Consider the following 21,601-nt stretch of genomic DNA (forward strand, 5'->3'; position numbering starts at 1 on the left):
GACGTCCTGTCTGGTGTGAAGCTCCTAAAGGCTCCGTCTGTGTGCTGTCAGAGAGGTCAGAGGTCACCGCGACTGGCTGCGTTCCCATAGAACTCCTCTTCCTTTGTTCACAGAGACGACGGGACGGAGCAGAGGAGCTTCAGCTGCTCAGGCTCCGAACACAAGTATTAGTACCAAAACATACTTGAAGTACCAAAAGTATTCATGATGCAGAAAGGCCCATTTCAGAATATTTAATACCTCTCAGAGTAGAGTTATTGATGGATTCATGTGTTCATCAAGTTGTTTTATTCATATTGTTTTTCTGAGTCTTCTGTGGGATTTTAAAAGTTCTTTTATTTAGAAATCAGAGGACGTTCACGACCGCTGTTACTGAAAAGATTAAAAGTGTTCTGAAATTTAAGTTACTGCAGACAAATTTTAGAATAAAAAACACTTTTTAATTACAAAAACTTCCTCCTTTTTGTAATTTAAACACATTTCTGGAGATATTTTCTGCTTCTGAATCAACTCTTAAAGACTCAGAACATTTCAGCCACTTTTCAGCCTCTGAACATTTTATTTTTATTAATTTTTTATTCTTAAAAAAAAAAAAACAGTTTGTCACTCTGCTGTTAAATATGATGAAAGGCTTTTTTTTGCTAACTTTTATTGCTTCTTCGTCTCATCTTTCTGCTATTTTATCACTTTTTTTGGTTCATAAAATGTGTCAGCTGGTGACATTTTTCATTCATCTTTTGTTTTTCCTGCTTAAAAACCGAAAGAAAACAAGAAAGAAGACAAAGAAAAGAGGAAGAAGGTCAAAGTCAAACACATCAGTCGTGTGACGCTCGTGAAATGTTCCCACATTTAATCTGGAAATAAGACGTTTCCACACGTCATCAGAATAACACGTGACCTTAATCTGAACTGGCAATGATGTCGCCACAAAGTGAGCAAATACAGCAAGTACAGACACACACACACACACACACACACACACACACACACACACACACACTCTCACAGTATACACCCGCTGACCGACACCTCTGGTTGACAGGTGACGGCGGACAGAAGGGATGACGAACACACGTGACGTCAGTGAAATCCACCACGTTAAAAATGGCTCTGAGGAGCGCTGATGTTCGTATGAGCCCCTGAAGGAGTAACTCTGTGTATTAATTAATTAATTAATTAACTGTGTGTATTAACACTTCAGGTTCCCCTCAGCCGTTTAAAGACAGCAGCTGCAACATCAAACACTGGTCACGCGGGGATGGAGGGCATCGAAGCGAGTTCATTTGTTGATCACGACACACAAACACAGTATCGATATACATGGATATATTGCATAAAGTTTGGGTTTTTTTGTCAAGTATCACTACAGCTGTGTTTCTACCGAGGGTAGGAGAAATGGCTTTTTAGGTAAAATCATCATCTGCATCAGTAACCGAACCCGCCAGCTTTCAGAGGAATGGTTCCAAACAGGTTACACACACTGGAAAGGTACAACACGGAGCACACCTGCGCGCTGACAGGACGGAGGACGTCTCTGAGACATGCATGCTGGGAGGCGGAGCGGCCAGTGAGCTCCTGGTCCGCCCTGTGTGCTGACTCAGCGCCTCCTGTTCGCCTTTTCCACTACAGGAAGCCGACATGTCGCCGCCGTCTCAGGCTCTGCTCTCATTTCCACTGTCCTCCAGCCTGGAGCTCAGGAGGCCACACTGACTGACTCTCAGAGGGAGAAGGAGACGCTGCGGCTGTTAAAGGGAAACGCCAACGTACTGCTGTGGCCAATCAGAGAAAAGCACTGTTCCTAATGCAGGCTTATTACTGGTCAGTTATTAATCGTCTTTGAACTCTTTGCTACATGATGGCGAAGAGGCTAACGGCTAAAACTGGAGTTGAAACAGCTTCTCAGACATTAAATATTCTGTCTTTGTGCTGTTTTCAGCTGATCTTATGGATCAGCAGGTGATCACGTTCTGGATGTTTTGTTTTCCAGAGTCCAAACTTCAGGTCTGAGTTGTACTTGAAGACATGAGCTGGGGCCGCGTTGTTCTCAGAGCCACACTTTAAAAAAAACAAACGTCCAGTGAGTCAAACACAGTGGAAACAAGAGGCAGAGGTGAACAGCAGAGCCTTCCAGGCTCTCAGTGGTTCAGGTCAGAGGTCGCGGGCTTCCTGTAGTGAAAAACTGCGTCTGAATATCCACGTTGAGCGAAACGCCGACATGACGAGGTGTGATATGACCGGCTTTGACGAGAGGCGTCAAAGTCGCACAGTTAAGAGCTTTTAAAATCTGATAAATATGTTCTTCACATCTAACTCTAAAGTTCCACATGACCTGATGTGAGTCTACAGCAAAGATACTACAGTAAGTACTACAGCATTATTACATCTGCTCCTCTACACACCTTAAGACTACGGCTAACACTACTGATTGACCGGTGCATTGGTTTTTGATCTCTATCGACGCCAGCTCGGCTTCTACTACATCAAAAATACTGCGATTGTATTGATCAGCGGATTAAACTGCAGGCGGTTTTAATCTCTGACTTGTGACGTATAATCTCTGTTTAAACTCTCCATCACAGGCAGGTGAAGACGATGAAATACTTTGATCTATAAAGTGCATAAAAGTGGAAAACAGCATAGAAAGAAAACGGTAACAGTGATGAAAACAGCTGCTTTGACAAACATGGCTCCTCTCGCGGCCGTCTTCCTCTAGTGTGACGGTTAGTTCAATAACAGCATCAAGAAGAAAATACTTAAAGGGTGATTCAGATTCCTCTTTTGGTAAAAGTCTTACGTTTGTTCTTCTTCTCAAGTTAAATAAAAAACTACTTTAAAACTCACGTGTACATTATAAAATCGGACAACTTACAGTATACAGAATAAAACTGGAGCATCGGATCAAAGTGCCAGTGTTGTTGTTGTTGTTGTTGTTGTTGTTGTTGTTTGTCAGGAGCAGAGACGTCTGCACCCTCCTCCTCCTCATTAAACCAGCCAATGGAGGCTTTGCATTGCTTGCGTGGAGTCGTTTGCGTTGAAGGTGCAGCGGAGCTCCGGCAGAAGATCCTCAGTAAGGAATCTGGTTCTGGTAATACTGCAGCATGTCGTACGTTTTGCTCCTGTGGGAAACGAGTGCACGAGGGTGAGTGACAGAGCAGGTTAGACGTCTCGTCGTGAGGGAGACGATGGGCTGCAGAGGTGTGCGACTACTCTCACCTGCTGCTGAGGAAACAGCTTTGGATGACTTTGATGATGAACGCCGCTGCTTCTTTCTCGCTCATCTGAGGATTAAACCGTCCTCTGGGAGAAAAAATGAAACCCATTCACGTTCAAAGCGAAGGCAGGTAACGTTAAAATGGTACATTTGAACATTTAGATGCTTCTTCTGTTCTTGCTGCTTATTGACTCTTCAGCTTCACCTGAAGTCGTGTTTGTGTCACGTGATGAATATCGGTCAGTTTGTCTTTTAGCTCTCCACACACAGACAGGCGTCTGCTGGACTTACTTGAGGAGTTTGATGGTTTGTCCTCTGAAGCAGGGCAGTCCAGTGTCCAGCATGAGGGTCACCAGAGAAACCACTGAGTCCATGTAGGGTCTTTGAGTTCAGAGAGGAAACAAAGACAAATGAGTGAGAAGCACAGTCAGCCCGCTGTACAAACCCGCCGCAGGCGTCTCTTACCGTACAGCCAGATATCCCCTGACACACATCTCCATGAACCACTTGAAAGGCGTGGCCTCCATCTTGCCTCCCATGATCATCACCATCTCGTCCGTCAGCTTGATGTCGGGCTCCCAGCCCAGGTTACCGCCGGGGGAGCTCTCGAACATGAAGCCAAAGTCTGGAGAAAAGGCGGCACACGTGAGCACAGCGGGACATTTTCACTGAGGCTAACGGTTAGCAGCTAAACAGAGCCCGTGCGTACCGATGTGGATGAGGTGGCCTTTGCTGTCCAGCATGATGTTGCCGTTGTGTCGGTCTTTGATCTGCAGCAGGAACAGCAGCAGGCTGTAGGCGGCCATGCTGCGGATGAAGTTATAACGAGCCTGAGGAGAGAAGAGGCGGACGTCATGGAAGCCAGATGAAACCATGAGCCTGACGAGTAAAAACTGTCAATAAGGAAGTTTTACGTTGACACGTCTGTCAGCGTCTCCGTCCTTTGAAAGACGGGCTGACAGCGGACCCTCGCTCTGACAAACAAGCACAGAGGGTGAATAAAAGGAGGAGAGTGAAACCTTCTGGAAGGCGAGGGTGGACTCGTCTCCGTACTGGTTACGGAAGTAATCGTACATCCCGAAGTCCGTCTGTCTGCCCAGCTGGTCTCTGGACTTGCAGTCCGGGATGCACTCGATCACGCCGCACTGAGGAAAGACGAGGATCCGGGTCAGAAAGACGTGGACTTTAGCATTAGAAATATATGTGAAGTATAGAAAAGTCAGTACCAGTACACCTTTACTCTTTGTGCTTAACTTAAAGTATGTTTGACATGTACTTTTACAAACTGTATGGTGGTGAGCAAATGAAGTATTATTAACACGAGGGAGTGATTGTCCAAACTATAAAAGTGAGATGCAGGCGGTGAAAGAAACTCATCGAACTGGACTCTGGAGGTGTAGATGACAGCAGGTCTCACCCCTGGTGCAGTGGCCACCACTCTGTAGGGGAAGACAAAGAGGTCCAGGCCGACCAGCTGGAAGATATTCTTAAACAGGCCGATGATCTGCAGAGCGAGCATGTCCTGGAGGCAGAGACACAGCAGGGTCACGGGAGAAACTCGGTGACAGTAAATGAGCTCAGAGCAGCCGTCGGCGCTACCTGTCTGCAGTCATCTCCCACTTTAAAGATGGCCGCCTGCCAGCAAACCCTGCGCGACCCGTCCGGATTGTCCTCCCCGTCCTCCAGAGAGTCGGAGGGGCAGCGGAGACCCTCCCTCTCCAGCTCACTCACCCCACAGCGCTTCACCTTAAACTTGGCCAGATACGGCGCCTTGGCAGCACTGTGACGACAGAGGAGACGTCCATGAGATAAAGACGACACGAGGACAGACGAGACCTCGAGACGCACGAATGAAAACCGCCGTTACCTCTGCATGGGCGTTCCAGACTTGTAGTCGATGTCCAGCACGATGGCTTCAGGGTTACTGGGTAGATAACAGCCTGAAAACAGCAGGAGGAGGACAGAGGACGGAGGACAGAGGACGGAGGACAGAGGACAGAGGACGGAGGATAGAGGACAGAGGACAGAGGACAGAGGACGGAGGACGGAGGACGGAGGACGGAGGACAGAGGATGGAGGACGGAGGACAGAAGACAGACAGCAGCAGGCCGAGTTCAGAGAATCACTTCGATGTTGATTTTTTTTTGTTTTGAAGAAAATACTCACAAATTCAGGTTTTTCTAAAGTACTGTGCTTCACTCCTTTCTTCTCATGTTATTGTTTACTACTACTACTACATTTCACTCCAAATTAAAGAGTTCTGCATATGAAACATGTGAAGAGTTTCTAAAACATGTCTGTCACTGTGTGCAGCTCTGAGTCCTCCCTCAGCCCAGAGGAACGTTACCTGGCTGGACTTTGATATCGGACAGAGCTTTGAGACACGCCCGTTTCCTCTCCTCTCCCTTTGGAACCGGCCTGAAAATGAAAACCCAATCAGGATTTACAGGAAACCAAAACCCTTCCCTGTTTGCTGATGATCTGTGGAGCAGCAGCGGAGGACGTACTTGAGAATGGCGGACACGTTGGTGATCTTGTTGAAGAAGTCGAACTCTCTCTGGTAGAAATCTTTGGCCGGACCCGACAGAGAACCCGTGATCTCCTCGACCATCTGCTCCAACAGCTCCCCGATGTCGGCTGCGCGGATTGATGAGGCGTGAACAAATGTGATTACATCAGCTTCGTTCGACTTAATTAGGCCTAATGAGGGTTTTCCCATTAGACAGGCAGTATAATTACACGTTAATCTGAAAAGATACCACATGAACACAGAGCAGCCACAAACACACGGCGAGAGGGAGCAAACAGCCAATCAGCTCATTTCATGTCGGGTTGTTTATATCAATGACAGGATGACTGATTTAAGAAGTCGTGCATATAATTGCAATTTTAGATTTGAATCCGATATCTTCCCGGCGCTGACTGGAGAGTTTTACTGCACAGCGTCAGGGAGGGAACATCTGGCTCCTGGATGTTCGTCCGGTCCGTCTCCTGCACGTTTAAAGCTGCTCTGCATGTCCGATCGAGCCACACACTGAGTTTTCATCACAGGTTTTTAGACTCTGCTTCGTGGAGTCTGTACTCACGGTCTTTGTGGTGTCCCTCTTCATCCATGAAGATGTTGGTCTTCATGTTCCAGATGAACTGGTGGGCGAGCAGCTGAGACTTCTGGGCCGCCCACAGGATGTACTCTCTCACATAACCCATCTGAGGAGGAGCGAGCGTCAGTTCGTCACTACTGCTTCATATACCACGAAGTCCCTGGTCTTCACTGGCATTGTGTGTGTGCAGGTTTCGTGTTTACCTTGTCATAACGAAGAGCCTGAACAATCTGAGGAATGTAGAACAGGATGGCATCCTGAGAGGACAGAGAAGCAAACGTGAAGTTAGGACGGATTCTCCTGAAGATGCATTTCTCCTCTGCTGTTTGATGAGCGTGAGACTTACTGGAGGGAAGGAGCGCAGCACCTTCACCCCGTACTGAGCGGTGAGAGGATGAGGAGGGTACATGCTGCTGAAGTAGGACAGGCCGGTGGGCGGGTCCGCCGGAGCCCAGCACAGGATGTGGCTCAGCTCCGGGGAGTCGGCGTCGATGGTGTGCCACGTCACCAGGAACTGGGAGGCAAACAGGCAAAGATTTACTCACTTACACCAAAACTCGTCGGCTGAGCTTTACTGGACTCAGTGATCTCACCTTGACGGCCTCAGGTACATCGCTGACAGCTCCGGGGTCCAGCCTCACCAGCCGGGTCACTTCAGCAACAATGGCATCGTTCTTAAACCTGAAGACAAATCAGTGAAACATTAACGAGGGAAGAATCGACAGTCTGAGGAACCGCAGCTTCCAGGTTCAGTCACACAATAAGAAAACTTTGAGGCTAACAAAAGATGGTTGTTTAGCTAACGTTAGCTAACATTAGCCACCATTCCTTCATCTTCTTCATCTTTTACAGAGTTACACTTTAAAAGGAGTTTCAGTCTGAAGGACCACCTCGTCGGTAGCTGCATGGCCAGGTAGGGCGCGATGCCCCAGGCCAGGTTGACGTTGTCCTTCCACTGTTTCTCCGTCAGACTGATGTATTTGGACCTCCAGTTGGCGATGCTGGTCTCCACAGACTGCTCCGTGGCGATGGCCAGCTCCTGAGTGGAAAGCGGGTTGTACCACGTCGTCAAGCGCTCGATCTCACTGGCCTGGAAAGACAGAGCAAGCAGCACGGAGAGGTTGGTCATGAGCAGCAGCATTAAAACCAGAGAAAGACAAACCACTGTCAGCCCTCACCAGTAAGGCCAGCAGCAGAGTCCTGCGTTTCATGTAGTACTTATGAAGCTGTGTCCCTCTGTTGCTCTTCTTGGACGTGCCTACGAGGAGGAGATGATGTTAAAACCAGTTTTTAGGCCTCAGTCTGCGTTCTGGTCTGTGTTTCTGTGCAGCTACTGGTCCAGTTCAAGGAGAAGTTTGCTTTGTCAAAGATCTTTGTGTTAACGTGGGGTGAACGAGTATCCCAGCATGCATCTCACGTCAGCATGCAGCTGGCTGGTGACAGTGTGGTGTAATTTAGTTGTGGAACCGGCTCCTCAGAGTTTTAATCATGAGATGTAATTCCTTTTCAAAGATCAATGAAGGTCTCAGAAACTCATAATCTAATATGTGGCACATCAGCCAAAGAGCCTCTACACGCTTCACAGGTTCAGACATAACATCAGACACGACGACGAGGCCTCTCACAGCTGAGCATGAATAAAACAACAGGACCGGACGGGAGTTTAAAGTGCTGCTGTCTTTGCTCTGTATTATTGTTCATATGCTGAATGTGAGCGGCACCTGATTTCTTGGATGCGGTGGACATGCCGCTGGACAGCGGGTAGGTGTTGATCCATCCCTGGCCGCTCTGCTGGGAGCGAGAGCTGGAGTCGATGTTGCTCCGGAGGTCGGCAGCGTTCATCACCGACAGGCTGTTCAAGGACGGGTCCTGGTTATCTGTTACACATGAACAGGTTCAGTACAGGACATCCAAACTGTAACTGTCCTCTTTACTGACCAGTCTGAGTTTCTTACACCGTCCTGAGTCAAAGTCACCGCTTCTACACAGAGAAAAACATCAACAATATGATCGATGAAGAGCGAGATGAGCTGCGTCAGTTAGTCCTCTGCTGCTGTGATGGTCATGCAGGGAAACCCAGCGGGATTTACATGTTGGTAGAGGCTGCCTTGAACCACTGATTCTGGGTCAGATATTATTTTGTCTTGTTAATGCGCGGGGGCTGGAGGTAGATTAATCTGATCCAGGATCAGCAGTTAGAGGACCGGTCTACCTGAAGCGATTCGATGTGTATGAGAATGAGACCAAGTCTTTTCTCTGGGTCATCGGGGATGAAGAGGAGAGGATTCTCTGGGGTGGAAGAAAAAACATTTTTCATTTGTAGTTTCTTCTGTTGAGGCGGATTGTTCGAGGAGAGGGGCAGACGGGTGGGCTGACATGATGAAGAATCATGCATCTTAACGCAACTGACAAATTTGCGCTTTTCCCCACAGCTGCTAAACTTTAAGGGTGAAAAACAGATCGACTGTAAGAGTATCAGGAGTAAGATGCTGAAAAGTGGGAGAAAGAGGAAGAGCGAAGGCAGAAAGAAAACAAGAGAAGAAAGCTGTAGAAACATAAGAAGCCAGGTTGGTGTCACAGATAGATGCCAGGATCTATCAGCAGCATCGTGAGGACAAAGCGTCAAATCTGACAGGCGTGATGAAACATGCCCCTGCTGCAGTGCAGCCCGAGCTCCACCGCTTTAGGCTTACTTAAGATCGATATCGGAGAAGTGCTGGACACGATAAGCGATCCGAAAATCCCGGCAGAGAGCGTGCTCGGGGCTGGGGTAGTACCAAGCTCACCGGGTGGGACCAGGTGGCACGCTGCCAGGTACTTCTTGTCGGAGAGGATGCTGGCGTAGAAGCGGATCATGATGCTGATGTCCTCGCGGAGATGTTTGTCGCCTTGGGTGGGAAACTTCGGAGCCACGCTGGAGAGGCAGAAAACAGAAAGATCACGTTTGGATTTGTTTTCATGGTCCGTGTTTTTACTAAACCTTTTTTCATTTCAGATATTCTTTGTGAGATTTTAAAGGTTTGAACTGAAATGAGCCTCGTTAGCGGCTCAGTGAGGCTGTAGCTGACTGCTTTGAGCTAACTGCTAACGTCAATATGCTAACATTGATGACAACGCCAACATGCTGATGTTAAGTAACTATTTTTAACACATTCACCATCTTTGTTTAGCTTGTTAGCATGCTAACACTTGCTAATTAGCAGTACTGCAGCTTTCTATCATTTGTTCCTTTGGTTTTTGGACAAAACAAGCAGCATGAAGACGTCACCTTTTCTGACACTTAAGTTATTAACTGATTAATTAAAGGGAAGAAATAAATAAAGAAATTGCTGGATTGCGTGAACAGAGTGTGTGTAGGTACCTGAAGTAATCAAAGGCTGTAGAATAGATCTTCTCTCGCAGCACATTTCTTACAGTTGCATTGGTGAGGACGTCAGAGTGGAGCAGAGCCAGACCCAGAGTCAGCAGCCTGAGGACAGAGGAGCACCCTCACCATGAAGACGCCTGCATCTTCCATCAAAGCAAGCTTATTGTTAAGACCCTAAAACAGACGTGTGTTTACCTGAAACGTGGTCCGATGGCAGCCACGTGGCGGTTGAGGCTACTCTTAGCCCCACCGACGTTGAGGGACAGCGAGCGCTGCAGCAAGCTGCCAAAGATCTCCACCTGGTCTGCGCTGGAATACTTAGCGATCTCGAACCTCTGGACCAGAAACTAGAGGAGGCAGACATGAGAGGCAATAAGCTGAAGGGGAGAAGACATGTTGTAACAACCCAAGCAGAGAATCTTTCGTCTTACCTCGATCCATATTTGGTGAGGGGTCACATCTGGAGGGCAGGGGATCGGCTGACTCTCCTCTGACGCCGCCAGAGGATCAGCCTCCACCTGAGCGTCGGAGAACAAGCCCATCTTCAGCTCCACGGTCATCTGCCACGCTCCCGCCATCTCCCGCATGAACTAGGCAGCCAGACAGGAGATCGACAGCGTGAGTGCAACACTAATGTACTGAGAAGACAGAGACGTGGACAGGAAGTGATGAAACACATCTATGTACCGGTACTTCCACGCCAATGCGAGCTGCCAGCAGCCACTCCCAGCAAGCGATGGCTGTTTCCATGCCGTGCGCTGTAAACATCTTCAGAGGAGACCAGCAGAGGTGGTGCAGGAGCTGAGGATCGCAGTCTAGAGTCAAGACAAAACAACAGTCAGACGACCAATCCAGAGCCCAGCGTTTGGTATAAAACACCATCAGACACAAACACGGGGAGAAAGTGAGACCTTTGGTGCTGATGAGCAGGGCGGCCAGTTTGAACATGGCCTCGGTGAACGCCTCGGGCTGCGCTGAGTCTAAAGCTTCTCCCATCTGTTTGACCATCAGCCGGCCCAGATCAGACTGTCCTCGAACTGCCTGGGCGAAGTGGATCATACCTGACACCTGCAGGCAAAAGAGGAGAGATACGCTAACAGTGTTTTATCTAGAGCTCAGAGTTCAGTCCACAGGATCCGACGAGGGTTTAAATGAGCACCAGAAAACTTTGAGAAATGAAGAATCTGCAGCTTTCTAATTCTGTGGATATAAACCTGGTGGGATTTGGTGTTTTTACCTCTCCGGCGTATCTGTTCCTGAGGTTGAGGGAGGCCATGAAGTTAGAGTAGTCCTTCTTCACACAGGCGGGTCTCTCAGTCAGCTGAGTGGACTACAGGTGGAAGCATGGGAGTTGGAGAAAGAATGCAAAATGTCTGAAGCATGAACGTCTTCATTTAGCCCTTTTCAGACATGGACTGCGCTCATTCAGACATACTGTAGGTGTCTGTTATGTAAATGATCCTGATGGCTTTATTCAGACATGATGTGTGATAGTTGGCAGCTGGTGTGCGAGAGGGAGCGGCGTCATCGCCGTCCTCCAGAGTTGGTGACCTACCCCCAGTGTGGTGCTCTGTCTGTTGTACCCGGCGAAGTGCAGGATGCTTTCTGTAGCCATGGCCAGGCCCGTGTGCTGGGAGAGACCCGACACCCAGTTCTGATGTTTGTTCAGATACTCCTGAAAAAGACCACATCACGCACCGTGAGCTCAGCCATAAGGCCGCCCTGTAAGCTTCGTTCACCAGGTGTGTGTTGACTTTCACACAGTAAATAAAAATTACCTGGAGGTGTGATTTGGTCACAGACGGCGCCCACTTCATAGCTTCTTTCAGGATCTCTCCACAGCGCGCTGCGAAATCCTTCACTATGCTCTACAATTAAAGACAGCACGTCCTGTAAATGCGTGACACGTTTAAAGCTTTGGTGAAACGATGAAGAGCTGCTTCTGAACTCCTACCTCTCTGGCTTCATACGTATCCGGGACAGTGATTCTGTGCGGCGTGTCCGGGATGTCGTAGTAAGGTTGGTCTTTATGAATGTCCTGCAGGAGAGAATAAACATGATCAGTGACCTCCATAAAGCATAAAGACAGGCTGACAGACTGAGGACGAGTCGTCCATCACTTACTGCACTGAGTGAGAGCGAAAGCGTCTGCAGGATGTCTAACATGGTCCTCAGCACACGGCCACTCCACAGCAGGTGTGGGAACCTGAGGAGACAAAGCACTGCTGACACTGCTGGACGTGAACCTGCATCCTGAAGAGCTCACAGAGGAGTCAGTGCGGGATTGTGGGTAAATGTGCATGCGTATCACTGCATTCTCACGTTTCGGCCAAGCCAGACAAATATTTGTCGGCCACTCTGCGGATCCTCTTGTGGATGTGGTTGAAGTTGACCAGCAGGAACTGAGCGTGGCGTTCCAGCTCCTCCTCGTGGGCTTTGGTTTTGGGCTGAAAATATGACACTCTGAAATGTCAGAAAGTGCTGCGAAATGCCAAAACCTCAATTACTAAAATGTTGTTGTTTGGAAGTTATTCAAAGCTCATCTGATCGACAGGTAAATAAGACCTGCACAAGCCTGGAGAGCAACGAAGTGCACAGAAAGTGTTTCTACGGTCGACTGAGAGCTATTTACGTACTCTGTCACTGTGTGCACATTTTACAGCTGCTTTCAGCAGACGGCACACTGTAGACACAGTTTCCTCTGCTGCAGTCATCGGTCTGCAGTGATAAATCAAGTGTGGCAGCTACTTGGATTAATGTTCAGACAGGAACGCCTTAAAATACAGATTGTTTGAGTCCAAATATGCAATTTTCAACTGCCAGCACAAAAACCTTCAGGGACAGTCCTTCTGTGAATAAGGACAAATGCAATTTGTTTGTTTAGTGCCTTAAAAAGGGACTCAGATTAAATGTCGGATGAAAATACACTTCAAACAGAGCTTCAGCTCCTCTTCATCTCTTTTACCTTTTCAGCCATCATTTGCAGGAAGACCTCAAAAACCTTGTCGCTAACGGCAATCACACACTGCATCATGCCTGGAAATGCATAAAAAAATAAAACAAACAAGTAACATGTTTTGATTTTTGAGTAAGTTTCATGTCTTTTTTCTTCTGCTCACCAGATTTGTCCTTCTGTATCGCTCTGTCTTCAAAGTATCGAAACATGACCTGAAAGCGGTCGGAGTCCAGAGAGCGCAGCATCCTGACAATGATGAGAAAACATCACAGAAGACAAATCAAAAATAAAATCACAGTCGAGCACATCAGCTGATATACACGATGACACGCTGCATACCTCATGTATTCCAATCTGTACACAGACAGCAAGTAGGTGGACATGGCAAAGTCCAGCTTGTTGATGAGAGCGGCCACCTCGGGAGGAGGATCCAGCAGGTTGATGATGGTGCTGCGCAGATCGTTCAGCTCCGCCTGCCATGCAACAACAGGCCATAAACTCAGGTATTCTTTAATATGTGAGCGTACGTGTGTGTGTGTGTGTGTGCGCGCGCTCTCATACCGGAGTGACAGTGTCGTTCTTCAGCGCAGAGTTGTACTGCAGCTCCGAGCGTAAAGGCTCCCCGCTGGGGAACGTGAGCAGCGGTGATTTGGTCGCGATCTCACAGACTCCTTCGTACCACTCCTCCGGCCACAGACCTGAACATCCAACAGAAGCAAATCACCAGGCTGAAAACGAAACTCTGCATCATTTATCATTGGTGTTTTGTTGACTGACGCTCCTCAGGATGAATAAAAATGTCTAAGGGCACCAACCTGAGCCCTCCACAGCAAACCCCATGACTACAGAGTAGAGCCAAAAGTCCCTGAAGAGCTTCTGCAGACGTGGCTTTGCTTCTTTGATTGGCGGCAGCCTCTTAGTCAGCTAACAGCAGAGGAGGAGAGAGAGCAGATCTCTGGAGTTATGACACCACAGTAGATTAAAAACGATCTGCCTGTACCTTTACAGGCCTTTGTGCAGCACGGTTTGTATTTGTTAGCTCTCCACTGACCTGATTTAACAAGCTACATGATGGAGTCTGATTGCTCCATGAAACGGGGATGAAAGCTGAAAATGCTGTAAACATGCGAAGCACTCACCACTGCAATAACTGGAATCAGGACTCCGAGGTTTCCTGCACTGCTGGACGCCTGCAGAGACAAACGAGGACAGCAGATCCAGGAGTCAGTGTGATCGTTCGGTTCATTTCAAGCATATTGAGCCATTAACCCAAAGTGACAAAACCACTGCGTCGAACAGGAAACTTCCCGAGCTGGAGGGACGTTCTTGGCATCTTACACCCATTGAGCCACCAGGGATCCACTAGCAGCAATAATGTGCTGTTCCTTCCCATCTTTTGAGGTGTAATGTATATTCTACAAGCTTGCATGCTTTTGATTGGCCCACACAGGTGAAGCTGCGCTGTTTGTATGTGCCGTACCTTGAGGGCCGGCCCTTTGTCTGAGGCTCTCTCGCTGGCTCTCTTCCCCTCTAAGCCCAGCTGAACAAAAAGCTCCAGCAGGTTGACCAGCAGCTCGTCGACCATCTGCTCAGCCTGGAGGTTGGCTGCTATGTTACCCAGAGCGTTTATCACAGCCAAGGAACAGTGCCTACACACAGAGGAGGGAACATCACCAGAAACTGTGAGTAATAGCATATTCTCGCAGCTTTCCGTGTGCTCGACAAAGAACTGCGACTGCGTTATTTCACCTGTAGCCATGGTCCTTGTAGTCTTTGGTAGAGTAGACCATGGAGCTGGCTTTGACACTGATCTGCTGGAACAAATTCCACACTTCCTGGTAGATGTATTGCTGAGAGGAGAGAGAGAGAAGTTATGATGCTTGATTTTCTCAAGATAAACAACAGGGAAGGCTGAGATACTCATGCTTACGTTGCCTGTGATGACCATGCAGCCCAGCTGGTCTATGATGAGGACGTCGAGCTGGGACGGAGGCTGACAGAACTTCTGCTGGAGGATCTGGAGGATGGGCTCCATTACTCTGGGGGTGTCCCGTAAGGCCACAGCGATGTGACCCAAAGCCCTGATGGTGTGGTCTGGGATCAGGTGAGCATCCCTGTGGAGGAGCGAGGCCACGTGTAAGTACACACTCAGGTGAAGACCTTCAGTAGAATATGACGTCTGACCTACTTATCGTTCTCCTGATAGATGTAGAGACGGTTTGACAGACTGGCGAGAAAAGCTTCGACAATCACGTTATCCATGGTCAGTCCGGCTTTCAGGCACCTGAGGGAGACAGTGGAGAGTAAAGGCCGTGCTGGTAGAGCGTATATGTTGTACAGGTGTGCACGTGGGCGAACTCACCTGCAGATGTTATCGATGGAGATGTCCCGCAGCTGCTCGTACATGGACGGCTGGCTCTTCTTGCTCGAATGGGTACTGAGGGTTGACTGGGAATGTTCGTTGGTCACGTGGATCTTTATCTCACCACCTCCTTAAAAACCAAAAAAAAGAGGATTTGTTGAGAAAACACTGAGCTGGAGATCACACTGCGCTCTGCTGCGGAGTGCGTGCTGGTACCTGGAGTGTACTGGCTGTGGTATTTGTACAGCTTCACCAAAACAGGAGAGGGCACCACTAAGAAGTCTCTCAGGGACATGGTGACAGAGTGAGCCACCACGGGAAAGCGTTCACACAGACGGCCCAAACCCTGAAGACACAAACACAAATGAGTAACGATGGCTGCGATCCATCCAGGCTTTCTGAAAACAAACACCTGCAGCTGGCAGCAACAGCAACATCAGCGAATTAAAACAGGTTGTGCCACAAACTGGTTCTTACACACAGAGAGCAGCTGTTGCTCAATATTTACCACCATGACCTGCCAGGTGTTGCTGTTTTGCAGCGAGTTAGACCAAGTGACAAAGCTAACGTTAGCATGCTAAATAGCGAGCTAGATGGAAACATCTGCCAATATCAGTTTATTTAACTAATTTCAGAGATTCCTTCGTCTTTGTGTGGTTCTTAAAGGAGAAGGAAGGTGGATTACAGAGGAAGCAGTTCACTGTTACCTGTAAGCAGCAGATGAGGAGGGGCATGTGAGCGATGATGACTTTACTGGACGTCTTGGACTGCAGCTTCTCGGATAGTTTGGTGCAAAGGTTCTCAGCTCCTGGTGGAAACATAAAGAGAAGATTTTCAGAGACGGCCTCTGAGGCGGATTCTTCCCGTCTGAACGAAGCGATTTCTCACCCTGCTCCTCAGTCACAGCCCACACCATGAGGTCCACGCAGGCCGCGTTGGCCTGGCAGCGCAGTTTGAGCGGGCTCAGCTCGCTCTGGAGGTACTCCACATCATGAAGGATCCTCTGCAGCTCCGACTGGCTGCTGCTGAACTGCTCCAGCACAAAGTCATGAACCTCCTTCACGTAGTCTGTCTGCAGGTCTGGAGAACGCAGAAAATACACCATTAATGCTACGTCATAGCATGGAAGAAGACCCTGGGATAAATGTGGAAGATTTTGAAGACCTTTACCTTTTAAATTGTACAGGGTGTCTCTCAGCATTTTAAATATGGCGACGTACAGAGGGTCGCTGAAGGTTTTGTAGTAGAGATGAAGACCAGGACTCGACTGCCAAGACAGGAGCAGAAATATTTCAATGAACCATCGGTGACAAAGAAAGAGAAGACAAACATCTGCAGTGACGATTCAGGAGTCATACCTCCAGAAGTTCTGCCAAGGAGTCATCCAGAGTTTTTAAAAACGACTCAGAGACAAACGTTTCAACCTATCGGAGGGAAACGAGCGAATCAATTTTTTATGCATGAAATTTGCATCTTGCATTAAATCCTCTTTGTCAAATGCATTTACTCTGCTGCAGAGGCGACGCACCATGTGGAGGAGCTGTCTGAGCATATCCAGAGGGACATGAAACTCTCCAGAGCTGCTTCCAGTGAAAAGAGGGGAGACGGAGAAGCTGGAGCTGATGGTGGAGAAGTAGTAATCAGGGTCCACTGCGCTGCCATCAGGGAGGTATGAGCCTGAAGAGAGACAGCAGAATTATCTGAAGCATGTTCCTCGCTGATGTTTCCTGAAGCCCGACATTCACTTCAGCTCGCATACTGACCTTCAAAGTACTGTGCAGAGGGGTCGGCAGGTGAGCTGGGGGTCAGACAGGCTCTCTCTGGGCTGGCCTGAAAACAGAAACACAGGTAAACACGTGCATGTGATGACATAGGTTAGGTCTGTCATCTCTTCCCTGATCATCTCTACCTGCTGTGACACACTGGACAGAGAGGAGCCTTTACGTCTCAGAGTGTCTCCCTGACACACTGTGAGCAAAGAGCTCGGCAGGATGGAGCGGAAGTCGTTGAAGGACCGTCGGTGCACCGCGTCGCCTTCATCGCCCGTAGGCAGCACGGGAGCAACCGGTCGGGGGAACAGCTTGGACAGCAGCGGCTCATCGGTGTTGCTGTATCGACCGAACGCTCGGGCGACACCAAGCAAGGTGGGCACAGTGTACCTGCACAGGTAATCTGTGCAGAAAAGGTAGTTAGCAGCTGAAAATATAAATAGTGAAGTAACAAACAAAGTAAGCGTGACGTGTGGTTATGAGTGTACCTTTATCATGAACCTCTGGGTTCTTGCAGATGTCTTGCAGGACCTGCATGATGTCCATGATCGCCTCCAGGATCTGACAAAGAGGATCACACACTCAACATCCAGTTCAGTGAGATAATACTTAAAGGACACACACACACACACACATATACACACACACCTGTCCTCGTAAGGTCTCATCACGTTGGGCAACATCTGACAGTAGTGTTACAAGAGAAAAGCTGAAGTTCTCTGCGACAGGAAGAGTCTCTGCAGGTGAGGAAGGGTAAAAAAAACTGCATGTTAACTACACTGAACAACAGACAATCACAGAGAACATCTGAACTTAACATTGTTAAAAACATCATAACAGGGTGGCAGATGTATAGTTACCCCTTCCTTTGCGTTCTGAGCTTTCTTCAATCCACTGAACTTTGGGAAGCCCTTTAAGCAGCCCGAGAAGGTAGGGGACAATCGCATCTTTGTGCTGCAACAGAAGAACCCCATGGTGGGTTAAACAGGGTTACAGCGGCCATATCAACATCCTGGAAAGTGAACGTGAGTGCAAGAGTATCATGAAGCGGAGAGGTAAGTAGGTCCGATGCTAACCTGCAGGTTTGACTCTACTAGGAAGATGCCCAGCGCGATGACGGCGTCTCTCCGCCTCTCGTCCAGCTGGAAGACTCCTCTGAAGTCCACGGGACACATGCATTGTAGCTTCTGCACCTGTGAGAGGACAACACGTGGCTCATGTCCACTGCTGCTTCGACTGAGACATAAACTATCTGGACAGCACAACCTTTTTTTAAAAGCACAGAAATCACCCGGCCGCAGGGCTCAAACAGGCACATCGTTCACTTCTGCTTCCATTAGCGATAATGATGCTGTTGGCCTAAATGTGCCAAACTGCCGCTGGTGTTAATTAGCCTAATGCTGAAGGGCCAGACTTAAAAGCAGAGAGGGATTTAAACACCATTTAGACACAGACAGTGAGATCATAAGTTCTTATATGTCTCATCAGTTGTCAGCGCAGAGGATCTGTGAAACTGATGAAGCTGCTGAAGGATGAGGAGCCATGAGGAGAATTTTTCGGCTGTCTGCCATTTGCTGTAGAAAATATTAACAGTGGATTTGAAAAAGCTGAATAACTCAACTGTGTCATGTTCGTCAGTGCCAAAACAGTAATGAAATGCAAAAAAAAAAAAAAAAGGGATTTGGGTTTTCAGCTGGTTGTACTCCAAAGCTCAGCCTGCTGTGCTTAAACGCCTGCTAAGCTCTTTATTGATGCAGGAAAAACACGTTTTAATGAAAAAACTGGAGAAGACTTTCATCACACAAACTGATTTTTAAGCCTTGAAAACCAAACAATATGTTCTTCAGTACCAAAGGCTGTTCTGACGCCCACTGAAAGGATGTTACTGTACAAACAATGAGGCCTATGTGAGGAAGTAGCCCCCCCCAGGCTTTCCCACTCACACTAAACTGTGCAAACAGTCATAGATCCAGAACACAAACGGTTAGTCAGGCGAACGATTTGTTCATCGACTGAAAATCAATTGGTTTAACTATTCTGATCAATGCCAAACAGCTGTCGGTGCAGGTGCTGAAATGTGAGGGTTTGCTGCTGATCTGTCGTATCTGATAGTTGACTGAATATTTGGCGATTTTTGATTGTTGGTACAATAAAACAAGCACTTTGAAGAGGTCATTATTCACATGTTTCTGATATTTTACAGACCAAACCATTAGAGCTGCAGCAGGACAAGCCTTGTGCCTCTCTCTCTCTGCAGCCTCATCACACTCTGCTGAGCTCTGCGTGGAGCTGCGATGTGTTCATGCATAAAGAAGAGAGGGTCGCACTCAACAATGCACTGATTAATTAGTTCACTCATCTGCCAGCGAATGCAGAAAACATTTGGCCTGTTTTCAGGGACACTGGATGGCGCCTATCTTTGATTAATTTGACATCCAAAAAGTGAACGGATCCTACGTTCTGCTCCACTGAGACAGAAATGGACAGCCAGTCTACAGAACGTGTTTATGCAAAGACTGTTTACTGCAGGACAAACTCAATATTTCTGAAGACTCTGAACGTGTTTGTGGAGGAACTCGAACCGCCTGCGCAGAGCCTGAACCTCAAACCTCAAACGCTGACTGTAAGCCTGGCCTTCTTGTCCATCCCCAGTGCCTGACCTCAAAAATGATCTATTGGCTGAATGAACACAAATTCTCTCAGACACACTCCAAAATCTTGTGGAAAGCCTTCCCAGAAAAGTGTCGGCTTTAGCCTTAAACTCCACACTGATTCCCAGCAAACTGGTTTAAGAGGGACGGTCGGCTGTCAAAGACATGGTTGATGCTTCTAGCTACACTTCTTCAAGGACGCTTATACGGTCGTCCATAACAAGCACGTTTCAAATGCATGAAAAGGCAGAAGGTCCACTTACACAATACTTCAGCGGGCTGACTGCTCACTGAATTATTGCTACCACAGCTCTTTCATCATGGCACAGACTTCCTGTTTAGGCACGGCTAATATTTCCTCATTTTGAGCCTCAGTGGGTGTGTTGGTTAATCACTTCAAACTCCTTTAAAGCATTTAAAGAAGCTGCTGTCTGGCCTGCGATTATCCCTCACCACAGACCCTAACCTCCTGACTGAGTAACACACAAGTCAACAACTTAACTCTCAGAAGTATTTCAATGCCATTTAACACCGAATTCAATCTAATAAACAATTGACACCTTCTGCTGACATATTTTGTGAGATGCAGCATTGTGTTTGCATCATCTGGTGGGATTTTAAATTGGTTGTCTCCATTTCTCTGTGATCCATTTGACTGCCTGTCACGACTTTTACCTGCTTAATAATAAATCTAAAGGGGAACCTGGAGAGAAGACTTCCTGCTTTTCAAAGCCAGATTAACCAGTTTGGGGTTCCTGTGGCCTCCAAGTTCCCATCAGGCACAAAGCACTTGTATGATGTAGATTAGATCAGGTTTTTCTGTGTGTCAGCTATCAGTTTATGGTTATTCAGCCCGCTTTCATTTCCTATTGATCGCTTCTGCCAGAGACATCAATTCGACTGTTACTCAAAAATGCTGCGATTAGTTCAGTGATGCATCGACGGTCCTCATGTCACCACGCAGCACATTATAATTTAGCACTGACTGCTTCGTTGTTTGGTGAGGGGATGTGAATTATGGATCCCAGCATTATTCTGAGTAAGATTCACCAATGAAGTAAAAGCTGCTTTGAAAACCAGCAGAAATCACAGCAACTGACTTAACTGGCTTTTGTATGAAGAATATGGACTCACAGACAGTATGTTAAGAGTGAAAAATGACAATCATAATACCTTAGATCCCAAATAAACTTCATTAGATGCCTTGTTTTGTCCAACCAACAGTCCAAAATCCACAAATATTTCATTTACTTTGATGCAAGAGCAGGAAAGATGGACGTTAGAGAACATCGATAAATCGAATTACCAAATATTTGCCAATTAATCGTCGATCTACAGCATTTTAATTCTACATGTAATTACAATACAATGGAATGTGGTCAGGGGTTGATTACATAATTGTCCGACACTGGATTCCAGCAGTTATTAGTGGTTTCTTTCTGTCTTATTCGTGTCTTGACTGTTTCCACGGATTAAAAGACGAAGGTGTGAGTTATCCAGCTTGTGTTGATCGTTACACACTGACCGGTTAAGTTTGCTGTGCCGTCCTGAATGAATGACAAGCTACTGTGAAAACCATGTATGTTTAAAAAGGGGAAACCGTACACATTTTGGGACGTGATTGCACCTTTCCTCCCTTTAACATCATCAGGTATTTACCCTGAAGGAAGATTAGCGACAGGTTCAAAACAGCTAACGTTAGCCGACGTTAGCCAGCACTGAAGTCTGTCACGGACGTTGCTGTTTTACGCCATAAATCCCCAAATGACGACGTAATTCATACATTGGTAAACTCATACAAATGTTTACTGCTTTTTCAAATCAATAACACGCAACACACCGGTGGAGAAGCCAAGTTACGGCCGGGCCTTAATGTCAAAGACTCTTTGACAGGTACTAGCTTGTCGTTAGCCATCGCCACGTATATCGTTACCTTGTCTAACGGCGCCTGCGGGTGAGCTGCCAAAGATCGCGCCAGAGACAGGACGGTGTTGAAATAAAATCCTCTGCTTCCCCCTCCATTGAGAGACATGGTTAAAGACGCCTTAATACTGTCACACCAACGCAAACATCTCCTCTCATCTGCCCCGAGCAGCAGTAAAAGTCCGCACTGACAACTACGGCGAGCGCAAGGTCCAAACGCCGGACAGAAAGGTCATAATGCGAAACGCTGAGAACAAACAC

The 21,601-nt window shown here is 47.6% G+C and overlaps 1 protein-coding gene across 2 annotated transcripts; it reads right to left on the minus strand.

The window, feature by feature from the left end:
- Positions 1-835: 835 nt before the first annotated feature.
- Positions 836-21,533, minus strand: pi4kaa (phosphatidylinositol 4-kinase, catalytic, alpha a). 2 transcript variants are annotated; one of them, XM_076757754.1, is made up of 54 exons: positions 21,351-21,533; positions 17,843-17,959; positions 17,627-17,720; positions 17,415-17,503; positions 17,255-17,327; positions 16,907-17,169; positions 16,761-16,827; positions 16,526-16,674; positions 16,356-16,421; positions 16,168-16,264; positions 15,886-16,077; positions 15,705-15,805; positions 15,214-15,343; positions 14,998-15,127; positions 14,824-14,919; positions 14,566-14,749; positions 14,385-14,485; positions 14,116-14,284; positions 13,775-13,825; positions 13,451-13,559; positions 13,197-13,333; positions 12,975-13,108; positions 12,799-12,881; positions 12,645-12,715; positions 12,002-12,126; positions 11,804-11,885; positions 11,634-11,717; positions 11,458-11,547; positions 11,235-11,354; positions 10,917-11,009; positions 10,591-10,747; positions 10,367-10,494; positions 10,111-10,269; positions 9,875-10,026; positions 9,674-9,781; positions 9,099-9,226; positions 8,034-8,189; positions 7,491-7,570; positions 7,203-7,402; positions 6,906-6,993; positions 6,659-6,826; positions 6,516-6,569; positions 6,298-6,418; positions 5,719-5,848; positions 5,559-5,629; positions 5,079-5,151; positions 4,811-4,991; positions 4,629-4,733; positions 4,231-4,356; positions 3,921-4,041; positions 3,677-3,836; positions 3,503-3,592; positions 3,214-3,297; positions 836-3,116 (listed from the first exon to the last, which is right to left on the minus strand). In XM_076757754.1, the coding sequence occupies exons 1-54, from the start codon at positions 21,447-21,449 to the stop codon at positions 3,065-3,067; spliced, it is 6,288 nt and encodes a 2,095-aa protein (XP_076613869.1). In that variant the 5' UTR covers positions 21,450-21,533; the 3' UTR covers positions 836-3,064. The 2 variants fall into 2 exon arrangements, with proteins under 2 accessions (XP_076613869.1, XP_076613868.1); XM_076757753.1 differs by having other exon boundaries at positions 9,006-9,226.
- Positions 21,534-21,601: the final 68 nt, after the last annotated feature.

This window comes from Chaetodon auriga, chromosome 19 (genome assembly GCF_051107435.1).
Source record: "Chaetodon auriga isolate fChaAug3 chromosome 19, fChaAug3.hap1, whole genome shotgun sequence".
In the NCBI taxonomy this organism is placed as follows: Eukaryota; Metazoa; Chordata; class Actinopteri; order Chaetodontiformes; family Chaetodontidae; genus Chaetodon; species Chaetodon auriga.

Coding starts and splice junctions, on each gene's coding strand:
- pi4kaa (XM_076757753.1), bottom strand. CDS start 21,449: ATGTCTCTCAATGGAGGGGGAAGCAGAGGATTTTATTTCAACACCGTC. Junction 15,128..15,213: donor CCACAGCCAGTACACTCCAG/GTACCAGCACGC, acceptor TTGGTTTTTAAG/GAGGTGGTGAGATAAAGATC. Junction 10,748..10,916: donor GGAACAGATACGCCGGAGAG/GTAAAAACACCA, acceptor TTTTGCCTGCAG/GTGTCAGGTATGATCCACTT.